This window comes from Gadus morhua, chromosome 8, assembly GCF_902167405.1.
Source record: "Gadus morhua chromosome 8, gadMor3.0, whole genome shotgun sequence".
Lineage (NCBI taxonomy): Eukaryota > Metazoa > Chordata > Actinopteri > Gadiformes > Gadidae > Gadus > Gadus morhua.
In genome coordinates this window covers 20,285,930-20,298,702 of record NC_044055.1, presented here as the reverse complement: position 1 = coordinate 20,298,702, position 12,773 = coordinate 20,285,930, and the positions used below count along the sequence as shown (strand labels likewise).

The 12,773-nt window shown below is 43.9% G+C and overlaps 1 protein-coding gene across 2 annotated transcripts; it reads right to left on the bottom strand.

The window, feature by feature from the left end:
* Nucleotides 1-9,730, bottom strand: pcyt1aa (phosphate cytidylyltransferase 1A, choline a). Of its 2 annotated transcripts, none has more exons than XM_030364983.1 (9): nucleotides 9,317-9,730; nucleotides 7,896-8,028; nucleotides 6,028-6,124; nucleotides 5,426-5,542; nucleotides 4,660-4,811; nucleotides 4,148-4,226; nucleotides 3,703-3,845; nucleotides 3,170-3,358; nucleotides 1-2,383 (listed from the first exon to the last, which is right to left on the bottom strand). In XM_030364983.1, the coding sequence occupies exons 2-9, from the start codon at nucleotides 8,016-8,018 to the stop codon at nucleotides 2,165-2,167; spliced, it is 1,119 nt and encodes a 372-aa protein (XP_030220843.1). In that variant the 5' UTR covers nucleotides 8,019-8,028; nucleotides 9,317-9,730; the 3' UTR covers nucleotides 1-2,164. The 2 variants fall into 2 exon arrangements, with proteins under 2 accessions (XP_030220843.1, XP_030220845.1); XM_030364985.1 differs by having other exon boundaries at nucleotides 9,313-9,722.
* Nucleotides 9,731-12,773: the final 3,043 nt, after the last annotated feature.

Sequence of the window (12,773 nt, the reverse complement as noted above, 5' to 3'; positions counted from 1 at the left end):
CACTATATTGCAGTGTTTATTGGACTGTCATGATTGAGTGTGGTGCTATAAAAGCTATGGATGTCAACTTTCTCTCATGGTTAATACAATTGAGTGCTGTTAGAATACAGGAAACTGAACTATAATCTAGCATTAGTAAACATAACTTTATGAACCACAATTGAGTGCTGTTAGAATACAGGAAACTGAACTATAATGTTGCATTAGTAAACATAACTTTATGAACCACAATTGCCCACCAAGGATAGAAGATAAAATGACAATTTCTTTGGTCAACATTTTTATATATATTTGTAACTTTCTGCACATTCAGAACAACAAAAATAATGGCAGTAAGAGTGTTAGAATTGTACATTTTTGTCTTTGTAGTACTGGCTTTTCACTAACCCATGTACACTTTCTGGTAACCCCCAGAACAATTCCAATGTACAGATTCCCAAAAGACATCAGTGGATTCATCACACTAGTACTTGTTCCTCTAGCCTGTTAGAATAACCAAAGCAGCGCTATTGCTTTACAACAGTAAAATATGCAGGTGGTCAGTTTTGGGCAAGGCTGTGAAACAATTAGAAAGAAATGGCTTTGATGGCTTCAGTTTATCAAGGGTACAGAACAACTCATGCTCACCTTAAAAATGACAATACTTGACACAAGTTGGATCCAACTCCACAAATGGAGAATTATATAAACATCGATAAATATAATGCTCATTGTGGGCAATGTCTTCACGTTCAAAATTTAAGGATGTCGACATATTTTTTTGGGAATAGCTTGAAGTTTTGGGACACATTCAATTATGTACTGTTCCTAATATTCTGAATTGAGAATTATGTGTAACATGCAAATCTTACATGTTCAATACCCAGTTGTAGTATCTGAAACTGGGTATTGTATTTGGTATCCCAAAACGGAATCCATATTTGAATTCAACCTTTGAATAAAGGATGGTTGTGATCTGCATCAAGCTGGTTAAACAAAACCCTGGAGCCTTGTTAACATCTGATGACTTCATTGAAATCAGTTTCTAGGGTGCCTTGGGTTCTCTGTCATCCACAAAAAGCAGACAGCGAACTATAAAAATCAACTGATTACGATATTTGTGCTCAATGTTTCAAGATTCATCTCAAAAGAACGAGATCCGTAAACTCCTCCACAGAAAGAACAGCGGTGCAACCCGCAACAGGTTATTGATTTTAAATCAGTTATTGATTTATTATCCGACACTGAGCACAGCCAGATCGTGTCAGTGGACAGAGGGGTCAACACAATGGGACAACAGGTTAAAACATGCCCACCTAAGAGCTTTGCAGTTAAATGCACACTCAAACATAACATGCACATGCACACAGAACTGTGCACGGCCCATGCATGCTCACACCTTTTTTAGAAGGGGGGGGAAAGGGGTTTTGAAAAAACATTTCTCTTTCCCGAATTAAAAAAAAAAGACTGAAAAATAAGCAATAGGCCGAATTTTCTCAGATCATATAAACATACATGTTGGATGAAGAACGAACAAAGAACGCCGATTGGATTAGTTTCAGTTAGTGTACGCAGATAACAAGCCCTTCACCTTTTAACAACTGGATTATGTTATGTAGTGTTGTAGGGCAAACCTATTCTTCCAATCAAACCCGACACCGTAGTGATTCCACCCACCGTGCAGCAATGCTAGCCAAACAACCACATAGAAATACTGAGAAACTCTTCATAACCATTGGAAAACCAAGGTGAAGAACAAGGTGTACATATTCATTAAGTGACAGTAACTAAAAATATAAACAAAAAATATCCAAAAGGGACTAAAGGACAAGATAGGGGATGACTGCCTCCGAGTAGCAAAAGGGCACCAGATATTGCATTTTAAAACTGACCTTGATCACATTGAAAAGGAACACGCTTAGAAATTGACGGGCAAAGAAAGAAGGAGAAGAAGTGCTGCACAAGTGGCTGATTACAGTGAGCGGTCAACGTGCAACCGACATTGTGAGAGAATAAACAAAAACCGCTGTAACAAGTGGGGATCAAAAGGAAGAGCTAACGATAAGAAAGAGAGACCGACCGCTGCTACTGGTATGCTAAGACAGAGCTGTGCAGACGCCCGCACACAAGCCCCTCTTCCCGTCGGAACAACACGTCTTCTAGACATCCTTCAGACGCTCGCGACCTAGTCTTCGTCGTCTTCGTCGTCGTCCTCGCTGATGGGGTAGCTGCGGGCGGCGCTGTGGTGCGGCGGCGAGGGCGGGGGGGACGTCTTGTTGAAGAAGGGCAGGCGGAAGGTGGGGGAGGGGGAGCGTTCCTCCTCGCGGGCGGGGCTGCTGTTGGGGCTCTGGCGGGGGCTGATGGCCTGCAGCATGCGGCCCTTGCCCTCCTTCAGCATGTGCTTCTGCAGGGGGGGGGCAATGCAAAGTATTCATGGAGGGGGGGGGGGGGGCTTCTGAAGGTAGAGAAGTACAAGACACACACGTGGATGGTTGTTGGAAGGGTTCTGAGTGACTTTCAGATTTTCTATTTCGCGTTCCTATTTTTAAACATGACCTATCTTTTTTTAGGCCCTGTGACTTTGGAGGGGGGTGCAAGGTGTTTGGCCCCCACGTTGTGGATTTAGAAGAATTATATTGCTCTTTTGGCCAGATGAGATATTATTTAAACACTTATTTAACCGACCGCAGTTGAACATTTAGGTGTCACATTTCTGTGTGGAATCTGACAACAGAAACCAGAGGGAGTGACTGCGGATACAAGTTATCATACGAGACGAGATTCTAGGGGGAAAAAAAATTGTGATTCTTAGTGAGGAGAAAGTTGAATGCATGTATTTCTGTATATGTTTTTTTATATTCTGTTCCAGAGACACAGCAATGCCGATAACCCACCATCAGAAGAACATCTTAAACCTCTGAGGCTTCTTATCAGCCAGCCCAGGTCACAGTGACAGGCTGACCTCGGCAGGCCAATCTGCATTCTCTGTGGTACTTCAGTGGCTAATCCGAATTCTCGGAAGTACTTCAGTGGCCGATCTGCATTCTCTGTGGCTACGGAAGATTCTTTTGACGTATAACTCTATCACTGTGTGTGTGTGTGGGACTCCACCGTTCAGAGTCCGGGCTTTAAGCGTCTTCAGGCACGTGGCGCTGAACCCTAGAGTGACCTCTCATGGCGCCGTTCTCACCAGAGCTCCCTCGGGGCCAAACATCTGCAGGAAGTTGCCGATGAACTCCCTGGACTTCTCCTCCCACTTCTGGATGAGGTCGATGCTCTTCTCCTCCACCTTCTGGACAAACTCCTTGCTCTTCTCCTCCACGTCGCGCACCTTCCGCTTCACCTTGTCCACACGCTCCTGTAGGTGGTACTTCTTCTCCTGCAGGGGGGGGGGGGGGGGGGGGGGGAGAGAGGGAGGGAGGGAGGGGGGGAGAGAGAGAGGGAGGGAGGGTTAGAGATGGAACGTGACTTTGCTGTTTGATATTGTAGTTGGTCACGGACTGTCTACACTGCAATGGGAGAACGGTAGCATTGTGGAGAAATAGTATTGAGAAGAAAAACATTCACAGGCTACGGCTATGAACCCAGTATGGCTATAGATCACAGCCAACACCTCCCCCTTACCATTGCTTCCTCTTCCCTTTTCCAGGAATGGTTTGAGGTAGTGTATAATAACGCCCATGACGATGATGATGATGATGTGTAGTGTGCCAGTGTGCTTACGTTGATGAAGCTGACGTTGAGCTCCTTGGCGGTGTAGCCCCGCTGCAGGTTGCGTCTCACGTACACGTCGTAGTCACGCACGATGCGCGTGATGATGTCGGAGGTGGAGATCCCCTCGGTGCGCTGGGTGGGGGCGAACATGCCTGCGCAGGGTGGGGGCGAGGTTAAAGGTCAGTGGGGCGAAGCCAAAAGAAACACAGTGATGCGTGTTACTTTCCTGTTTGTCTTGCACAGCTTGCGAGCTGCATGGGACCTGACTCAACATGCTCCGACTGGTTACGGGGAACATGCATTATAATGATCCATTTCAAGATGCTTGATTTCATAAGGGAATCTTAAGCCAGTGCATCGTCCTGGATACAGCTCAGTCAGGGCTGTGCCTTGGGCCACACAGTATGTCATGTCATGTCGTGTCCTGTAATGTGGAGACAGCTGTGGTTCTCACCAGCCTCCTTAATGTGCTTGTAGACATCATCGCTGCCGGCCGAGGAGTAGGGGATGTCGTCATGGGCCACAAAGTCAATCTGTAGGGAGCAACGGGTCGAGTCATCAAACACACCCGACGACCCACTCACTGTACGCCAAACACTTTGGAGATACAACAGTGGTGGCATAAATCGGACAGTAAGAAAGGAGGAAACTAAATGGGATGCCATATGAGCTGCTTCTGTTGGGTTTAAAGGAATGGGAAAGCAAAAAAGGAGAGGGGTCAAACTTTCCAAACACCAGATAACAGGAATCGGAGGCCCGGTAGAGCATGATTAACGCCAACACATCTCCTGCATCGTTTTGGTTTCGTGGTTCCCTACAGACAGCTTATTTCTCAGAAGCATGACCATGTTGCTGTTGTCTTACTATCACCAGAGCTGCCGCCTTGGACGCCCTAACATCACGGGACCACCCTGGTCCTCTTCCCTGCAGACCCGCCTTGGACCCCCCCTTCCGGCCCGCCCTTACCCGGTGCTTGGCCAGGTACTCGGGCGAGATGCTCCAGGGGGCGTTGCGCACCACCTCGTCCACGTAGCGGCAGTGGCTGATGGCGTCGTAGCGCTCGTCCTCGTTCATCACCGTGAAGCCCTTGAACTGGTGGGTCAGGTCGTCGCTGCACACTGCGGGGGGGGGGGGGGGAGCGTTAACGCTAACGCTAGCTCAACAACGGTACCGTTGGTGAGCTAGCTTTAGCGTTAGCGCTTACGCTAGCTCATCAACGGTACCGTTAGTTATCGTCCCTGTGTGTTGCTGTCCCGCTTCTAGTATTAATTGTATTTGAACTACGAGTATCCTATTCATCATTGCTTATTCTAGCAATTCATTGTTTCATATTTCTATTACTACTTTTGTTAGTGTTACTTGCACCGATAGTTGCGTTGCAGCATTCAGGGTCAACAGAGAAGCGGTCAAAGTGTTACTTCAGCTGCAGCACAGCAGGCTTCACATTCACTGTTAAATCCCCCCCTTCCCCAGAAGGCCCCCCACCTTTTCATTGATGTAATCGTATTGTTTCAGACAATCTCCAATGAAATTGGATAAAGAGTACCTAGAGTTAATAATGATGAATGATGCCACAAAGTGATCCACCATTGAACCATTCCTTCCAGGTCATTAATGAGCCCACTCTGAGCTGGAGGCGGGCGTGTTGACTCAAACGTCTCCCCTTCCCCCTTGAGAAGCAGGGCGGAACATTTAGTCGGTTTCAGTTCAATTGACGATCTCAGGAACCTACCACCGACGATGAGGTGTGTGTTGGGGAACAGGCATTTGGCCTGCATGAGCGCTCTGGCGTGACCAGAGTGGAAGACGTCAAAGATGCCATCGGCATAGACCCGCACCGGCCTATCAGCTGCAAGGACAGAACCAATCAGCAATCAATACAATTCAAAGTCAAATTGATCTATGCAAGTTTCCCCGTTAGTTACCTCTAGTAGCTTAGGTGGTAGCTTGAGTTGCAGCAAAACTCGCAATAGGGGACCATAATAAAGCTTTATATATATTTATAGCTAAGACTTCCCTCCATGGATTGTTTTGGGGGAAAGGCCTGTTTTATTCTTGAGAATTGTTATCATTCAGGTCCCTTTGAATGGAGTAAATGCAGTACTGCAGTAGAAAAGTTACAATGTGCGGGTTTAAATGTGTAAACATTCAGTGCATGTCAATATGTGAGGATGACCAGTGATGTGAGGAGGGAAAGGAATGAGCACATGGCAACAGCATCACAGTCAGTAAACTCCCAGGAGGCACAAAGGGATTAAAGGAGGCAATAACGAACATTCAGAGCCCATGTGTTCAGAACAGGGTGGGCGGGGCAGGTGAGAGACATAGACTCACGGGGGGTTCCTCTCTTTGCCGTCTCCATGTTCACTCTGAGGTAAGGCGCTTTAGTGGGCACAAGCTCATCTGCAAACGGAGCCGGCTGCTTCAGCCCCTGTGGATCAAGAGACATGTATTGACTTGATAAAATGAATACCGTTTGGGGCTGGGGGAACGCTAGGGGTCCACAACACCCACTTGGTCTAATCAGGGTTCGAACCTGCCAGACAGAATCATTTACTGGCCAGACGATAGTTTTCAAATGAAACCCAGATTCTTTGTACCCATCCAATGGTCAATTCTATCCGCCATTGGCAGGGGATAACTTTGGACCCTCGAAGTTGAACCCGAGCATGTCTTTGCTCATCCAATAAAGTAGGGGTGCCAATGATTTAATTTCACACCACCAAACTCCTTATGCAAAGAGAGGACGAGGTAGTGAAAGGAGGAAGGATAAGAAGAAGATACGTCAGATAAAAAAATGACAGATACTAACAGATGGAGGTAGCAGGTAGGGAAGCCATGTAGAAAAGTCACTTGACCTTTCTCACTTACCTATCTCTCAGGATGATGAAAAAGTGTGAGACAAGTCACCCGCATGACATGCTCTTTCGCCCTCTGTCCCACTCTCCCATCATTAACAGTCTAGGACTCAACATTTGCCTAATCACAACCTCAAATGCTGGCTTGGTAAAACAGGTTATGTCTCCTGCTGCGTACTGGGACCTTTAACTTTCTAGTGTCAGAGCATGGGCCTGTTTCACACTGCACTGCTGTAAGATTGTAACATGATATAGTGTCTGCTAACAGGGAAGCACAACAGGAAGGCACAGAAGGACATCCAGCATCACTGAAGCAAAGTTCAGGGTCCAGTTGCACCAGCAGAACGTAAGGTCCCACTTAGGCTACGTTGAACGTAAATCACCCAAACGTTCGACTTTACACTCTACTAAAAAAATAGCAGTTGCACCAAGCAGATAGTTTCAACGTAACACTAAGTTATAACTTATCTTTTACACCTCCCCTCTAGCTGGTGTAAGTTCCATACTAACGATAAAGAACCGTTAAAAGAAAAAAACGTAAAAAGATTTAAACACTAACGCAGGGTAAAGATGGCTATTCGTTTTGAGCAATGGGAAAAGGAGTTTCAATGCGATTTGCGCCGGGAACGGATTGTCCGTGACCGTATCGATCCATTTCTTTATTATGATGATGTTGAATTATATGCGCGATTTCGGTTTTGCCGGGCGGAATATTATATTTATTTATTTATTATAAAATCTGCCATCAAATAGCTTAACCTCACGCCTATACCGTCCAAGCAAAGAGAATAAATGACTGAAACTGTTTTGTTTGCCCTCTCATTTGGGTGCTAACGCGTCTTCACTCGGGTAAGGTGGAAACTTGCCGGTATTTCCTGTTTACATTGTTATCTGTCAATGATTGGCTTGAAATTATCTAAACGTCATTAAAAGCGACACTGGTACACTTTATGCACTACTAGTAACGTTACAACTTAAGTTATGGTGGTGCAACCAAAATTTAGAACACCTTTAGTTTGGCACTAGCTACGTCGAGCGTAGGGTTAAGGCAGACTTTACACCCGAACTTATGATCGGCTTTACGTTCTGCTGGTGCAACCGACTGCAGGAGTTTAGAGATTGTGCAATATGAATGAGTGTCATATGTTTCAATATGAATGGGCTGCTGCACAAAATGCAACACAAAAATATGCACGCAAATACATTCTCACACACACACACACACACACACACACACACACACACACACACACACACACACACACAACGGCCTATTCAGAGGAGTGGAGGACAAACGGGCTCTTCAGTGACGGCCGTAACATGAGTCCCTCTCCCTTGACTCACCACAGTGCATCTGGGGACTTTTCCAGGCTTCTCCGAGTCCTCGGACTCACAGTAGGAGCTCTCCCTCTCTCTCCTCCTCTTTCTGCTGGACACCAGCACCTCACTGGACCCCTGGCTCTCCATCCTCCTGGGACTGCAGCAGAGGGGCAAAGTCAACAAAAGGTCACCACCACACAAGCACTGCAAGAGCCAACAGAGTAGCCGTGCCATTTCACAACCCAAAGTGTGTACACGATTAGAGGGCAATAGTTCCGGCAAGCACTGCCTGAAACAGCAACGAAACATGGTTTGGTTTCCATTTAATATTTGACACCACGAAACTGGTCATTAATGAGCAGAAACTCTCAGCTGGGAGACTTGCCAGTCAGAACAGTGTTAGCATAGTTATTGTTCATTTTTAAGTCCTCAAAGAGAGTCATCCTAAGAGGTCTGTTTAGGACCATGGAAAAGAGTCTGGCTGGGATTAGCATGGGTCTGTACTCCAGCAGGAGATGGTGTACTTTCACAATGCCCGGACTTAATTTGAATCCGTTATGCAACAGCCACCTGGCCTTGTTCCCACTCCCAGGGAGCAAACACAACAGCCAACCACCTTCCACAAAGAAAAGGCATACACCTATGTTCACAATGAACATATTTTTATATATTGCCCAGCCTTATTCCTTTAATGTCATTCAATTGTCATTCACTGACCTGGCACAGCTAAGGCACCAGGAATGCTGTTCTGTTTTTCTACTCATGAGCCACTGCCCTGCATGTTTTAAAAGTAGCAACACCCTTGGTTAAACAGGACACATGCATTCCCGTCTGCTACCGAGGCATGAACTATTAAAAGTGAATGCAAGACTAAGTGAAAGGGCAGGCAGGGGCACTTCAATAAATAGTATGCATGCAGAGAGGTCTGCTAATGACAGCAACCTCAACGAGCGGTTGCACAAGAGGGAAGCCCCTACCCTTGGCCAGTTGGTCTTGGTCGGGGTGTCAATATGAAATGATTCAAGTGTTTATTGTTCAATCGTGACCTGTTGCAATTATTGAGATTGTGAGCTGGGTTGACACTACAACCATATTCAAACCTTAAATGACATCGGCCGTTCACAGGATTTCTTTGTTCAGATGCATATCTGTCACTGAGCCTAGACAGTAATCCTACATGATCAGGTAATATGAACTTAACGCCCATCAGGCAAATCTCCCATGGCCACAGCCAGCATATTGCTATACTGTACTGCAAAGCAAAGCAAATCCCCCTTGAACCAAAGACAGCTTTGCTATGGCTAATGTCAAACCATTATTAGTAGCCCACAGGAGGAGTTGAGCTGTCAACTACTGTTACAGTTCCAATTAATTAACAAGCACTTTTCTTCTCTCTAGTTAGCAAGGACAATTTGTTCCTAAAAACGATGCCACATCTCACCTACCGTTTCCGTGTTTCGTCCCGAAGTCTATAACGGAGGAGTGGACTCTTCCTGGCCTGGGAGGACAGCTGGCAGGCTAGGAGGGTAGTTGACAGGGTAACTTGCTAACGCTGCTGGCTAGCAGTGTTACTTAGCTAGTCGTCAGACTGACTAGCTTCTAGCTGTAGCTAGTTGGCTAGCTAACTTAACTCAGTAGCACAACCTTTAGTCCTTTGGTCCAGTGCCTGGTTCCTCGTTGGCCAGCACGAGCGGAGCAGTCGTCACACTGATGAAAAGGCAGACAGATAGCCAAGTTTTTTTTTAATTAAAAGCCGATCCGTAATCCGAGTGACAGCTTTTAGTAGACTTAATGCTGACAAGTCAGCAGTGTAGGAACTACAAATATAAACGCGACGTCAAGACGTCTGCACACTCCCAATGCAGAAGTTCCGTTTCCTTCAGAGTAAAAGTAATTAAGATTCTAACCGTCAAGACAGCGTCCCCGTTTATCAATGTTCACGGAGAAATGGTTAAAAACATAATTAGGGAATTCTTATCAATTTAATTCCGACGTTTTAGTGTGCTGTTAAGAAACAATGCAATTGTTCATTGACTAAGTAAGATAGATCTATTATAGGCTACTAATTTAACAATGTAAGGCTGCACGTTTTATGGTATATATACCACCAGGGTCAACCACAAGGAGGTTCTAGGATTATTAAAAACAGCACAAAAAAAAAAAAACGAAGATAAACCTGAAGCGTTAAGATCAAGTTCTGTTTTGGCTCATCGTTGGCGCTGTTTAAAACGGATTAATTTCTGTTGAGCTGGACATTTTGACATTCCTGATCATTTTATTGAAAGTAATCGAAATCTGTAATTTTACTTTGAAAGCAAAACTGCAGTTGACCAGAAGTTGTTACAGAAATGTTGTTCATTTCCGTCGGACCTTTATGTAACGTCGCCCGGTGTCTGACAATATATTCTCTATGCCAAAATATATCCTAAAAATTATAAGTACACATATAAAGAAATATTTTACTATATATTTCTTAAATATAATAATATATATATTTTTATTGTTATTATATATATTTTTGGAGGTTTCAGCGGTACAATTTCAGATGGAACATGATATAAACTAAAAATGTATCAATTGACCAACATTGGGAGTCCAGTCAGCATAGAAAGTATCTGTTATGCTGGCCTAACATATCGCTACAATTTACCTGAACATGTAAGCACTTTGAAAGAGCTATTGGTGTTTTATTGATCATGGGGTCATTTTTTTCAGTTATCTAAATACAAAGAACAATACTCTCTCAGACATTTTTTTGTAGAGTCCAATTAATAAGAAGGCCTAATCATAGTAATTCTATAGAGTAAGATCAACTTTTTTAAATACAAGTAGGCAGGTTTACTACAAACCACCCACCCTCTTAAAACGGAGAATGCACGTCTAAAAACATAGAGACCCGATTGAGAGAGCGCCCAGGACAAGGTATAATTTCATTGGAAGATAAGAGGGACACATGTTAGGGTAATTGCCCCCCCAAAGGTGGTGATAATGTTTTTCTATGAAAACTATTTTTAAATTGCAGTAATCCACCCAATAGTATGTGGTCTTTTGCATAGTTTGACCTAAACATGGCCAATTTGGTGAACTAATGCCATTTTACAATATATTAATATTATGTTTATAATATTGAATTTTATGTTGCTTAGATGATAAGATGCGGGGTCACCATTTTCTAATACTCGAGCTTTAAATATTACTGCAACAGATATTGCCAAAGAATGAAAATTGCAGGCATATGTTGTATGTAAGACGAGATTTTCTTTTAATAAAAGTTCATACGGATGAATTCGTTGTAAACCAGAATTCCTTAGTTCCAACCCAGTGGAATAACAATCAATAAAGGTTAAGTATATGAATTGAATCCACAAGACTTATCGTTATCAAATGACTATAAGTTAAATTGTGTGAGATTGGATAACTCTCCAGTACACTGAATCAATGTAACCGATTCATGTTCCTTGGTACCTTCACCTTTGAACATTGTTGTAAGCGCTCCAACTTTGATTGTTTGCTTTAATTGTTCCTTCAGGCACACTTTATTAGTCACTCTGGATAAAAATGTCTGCAAAATGACTACATGTAAATGTCTGAAAGTGTTTGAAGGCCTAATCCTCCTAATGGATGTTCAATCAATGCGATGCAGATTAAATTAATTGAATATTGTCCTACTGACGGCTCCTCTTGAGCCATAAGACATGTCAACACCTCTAGGTATACACGTCCCTTATGATTTAAGGGGAACCAAGCGTCCCCTACCCTTCCATTTAAGGCATGCCTGCGTACAGCAATTACAGCATGACATCCACCACTACACACCTGGTGCCGTCTGTCAGACGCTGTGTCTCTGCACTCTGTGATCAGGGCCTCACCGGCTGGTTTAGCACGACACAATCACACACATTGAGCAGGAATGAGCAGTGTGAAAAGACGGCAACACTGTGAAGATTATGAGACATTTAAAACAAACAAATACAACGCAGACTTTATGTGTTTGGCCGATCAGTGAGTGGCTAGTGCTGTAGCACTGTACTAGAACAGTGTTGGTATGGTATTGTAAGGGATCACCAACAATAATAAAGTCCATGTTAGTGTTGAGATGTTGTATTCTGGGTCATTAGTAGCTTCCTCTGAGGCTCTCTCTAAAGTTCACTGAACGAAGGGAAGGGGACAGAGAGATTAAGGTGGTTAATGAATTTTTGTATCAGCCAATTGAAGTACAATTTGCTTATATTCTCCTTAATTTAGTTTTGATTTAAAAAAAAAAGTAGTTATATTTCCAGGTTTCCTGAAAAAGAAGCAACACATGAGTTTTAAACTGGAATAAGGCATATATGGTAGATGGTTAGGGTTTGAACCAGCTAGCCCATAATCCCTGCATATTTCCCCCTAGAAACAGCAGTTTACTGAGTCCCCCTCTATTTTTTTGTACTGGCCAAGAACAGAGTTGAAAGAGCCCCCAGCTGTTTTTGGAGGGTATTTTTTCTTTCTATTTTTTTTTTTTACCTTGCTGGCATGTTTTGTCATGATCTAGGAATTACCAAAGTTAGGTCTGCCTTTAATATTGGTCCTACCCTGCTAGGTTTATAGGATTTACTGAACCAAATGTGTTTTATCTGCAGTTTCTGTGGTTGGCATAAAGGCATACACATTTATCTTTGGGCCTTATGTGTCTATTACTTTGATCAGGATCATGATTTAAAGAAATCGTCAGCAAGCAAGCAAACTCCTGTGCTGCACACAGCGGGAGCACGGATGTTAAGCCTTTACAAGGACCCCGATTTGTTTTGAAGTTGGACTTTTCAGTACTATTTAATATGCTTCATAGCCTCGTTGGAGGCTCTAACGAGCTCTTCCACGTCTCGACTGTATAAGGGGTGGAGCCACTTGAGTCGAGAGCCAATG

Excerpts from the sequence above, each read along its gene's own strand:
- pcyt1aa (XM_030364983.1), bottom strand. The coding sequence starts at position 8,018 with ATGGAGAGCCAGGGGTCCAGTGAGGTGCTGGTGTCCAGCAGAAAGAGG. Across the intron at positions 6,125-7,895 it reads AAGTCCCCAGATGCACTGTG|GGGCTGAAGCAGCCGGCTCC; the intron begins GTGAGTCAAGGG and ends CTTGATCCACAG. Across the intron at positions 4,227-4,659 it reads AGTACCTGGCCAAGCACCGG|ATTGACTTTGTGGCCCATGA; the intron begins GTAAGGGCGGGC and ends TGCTCCCTACAG.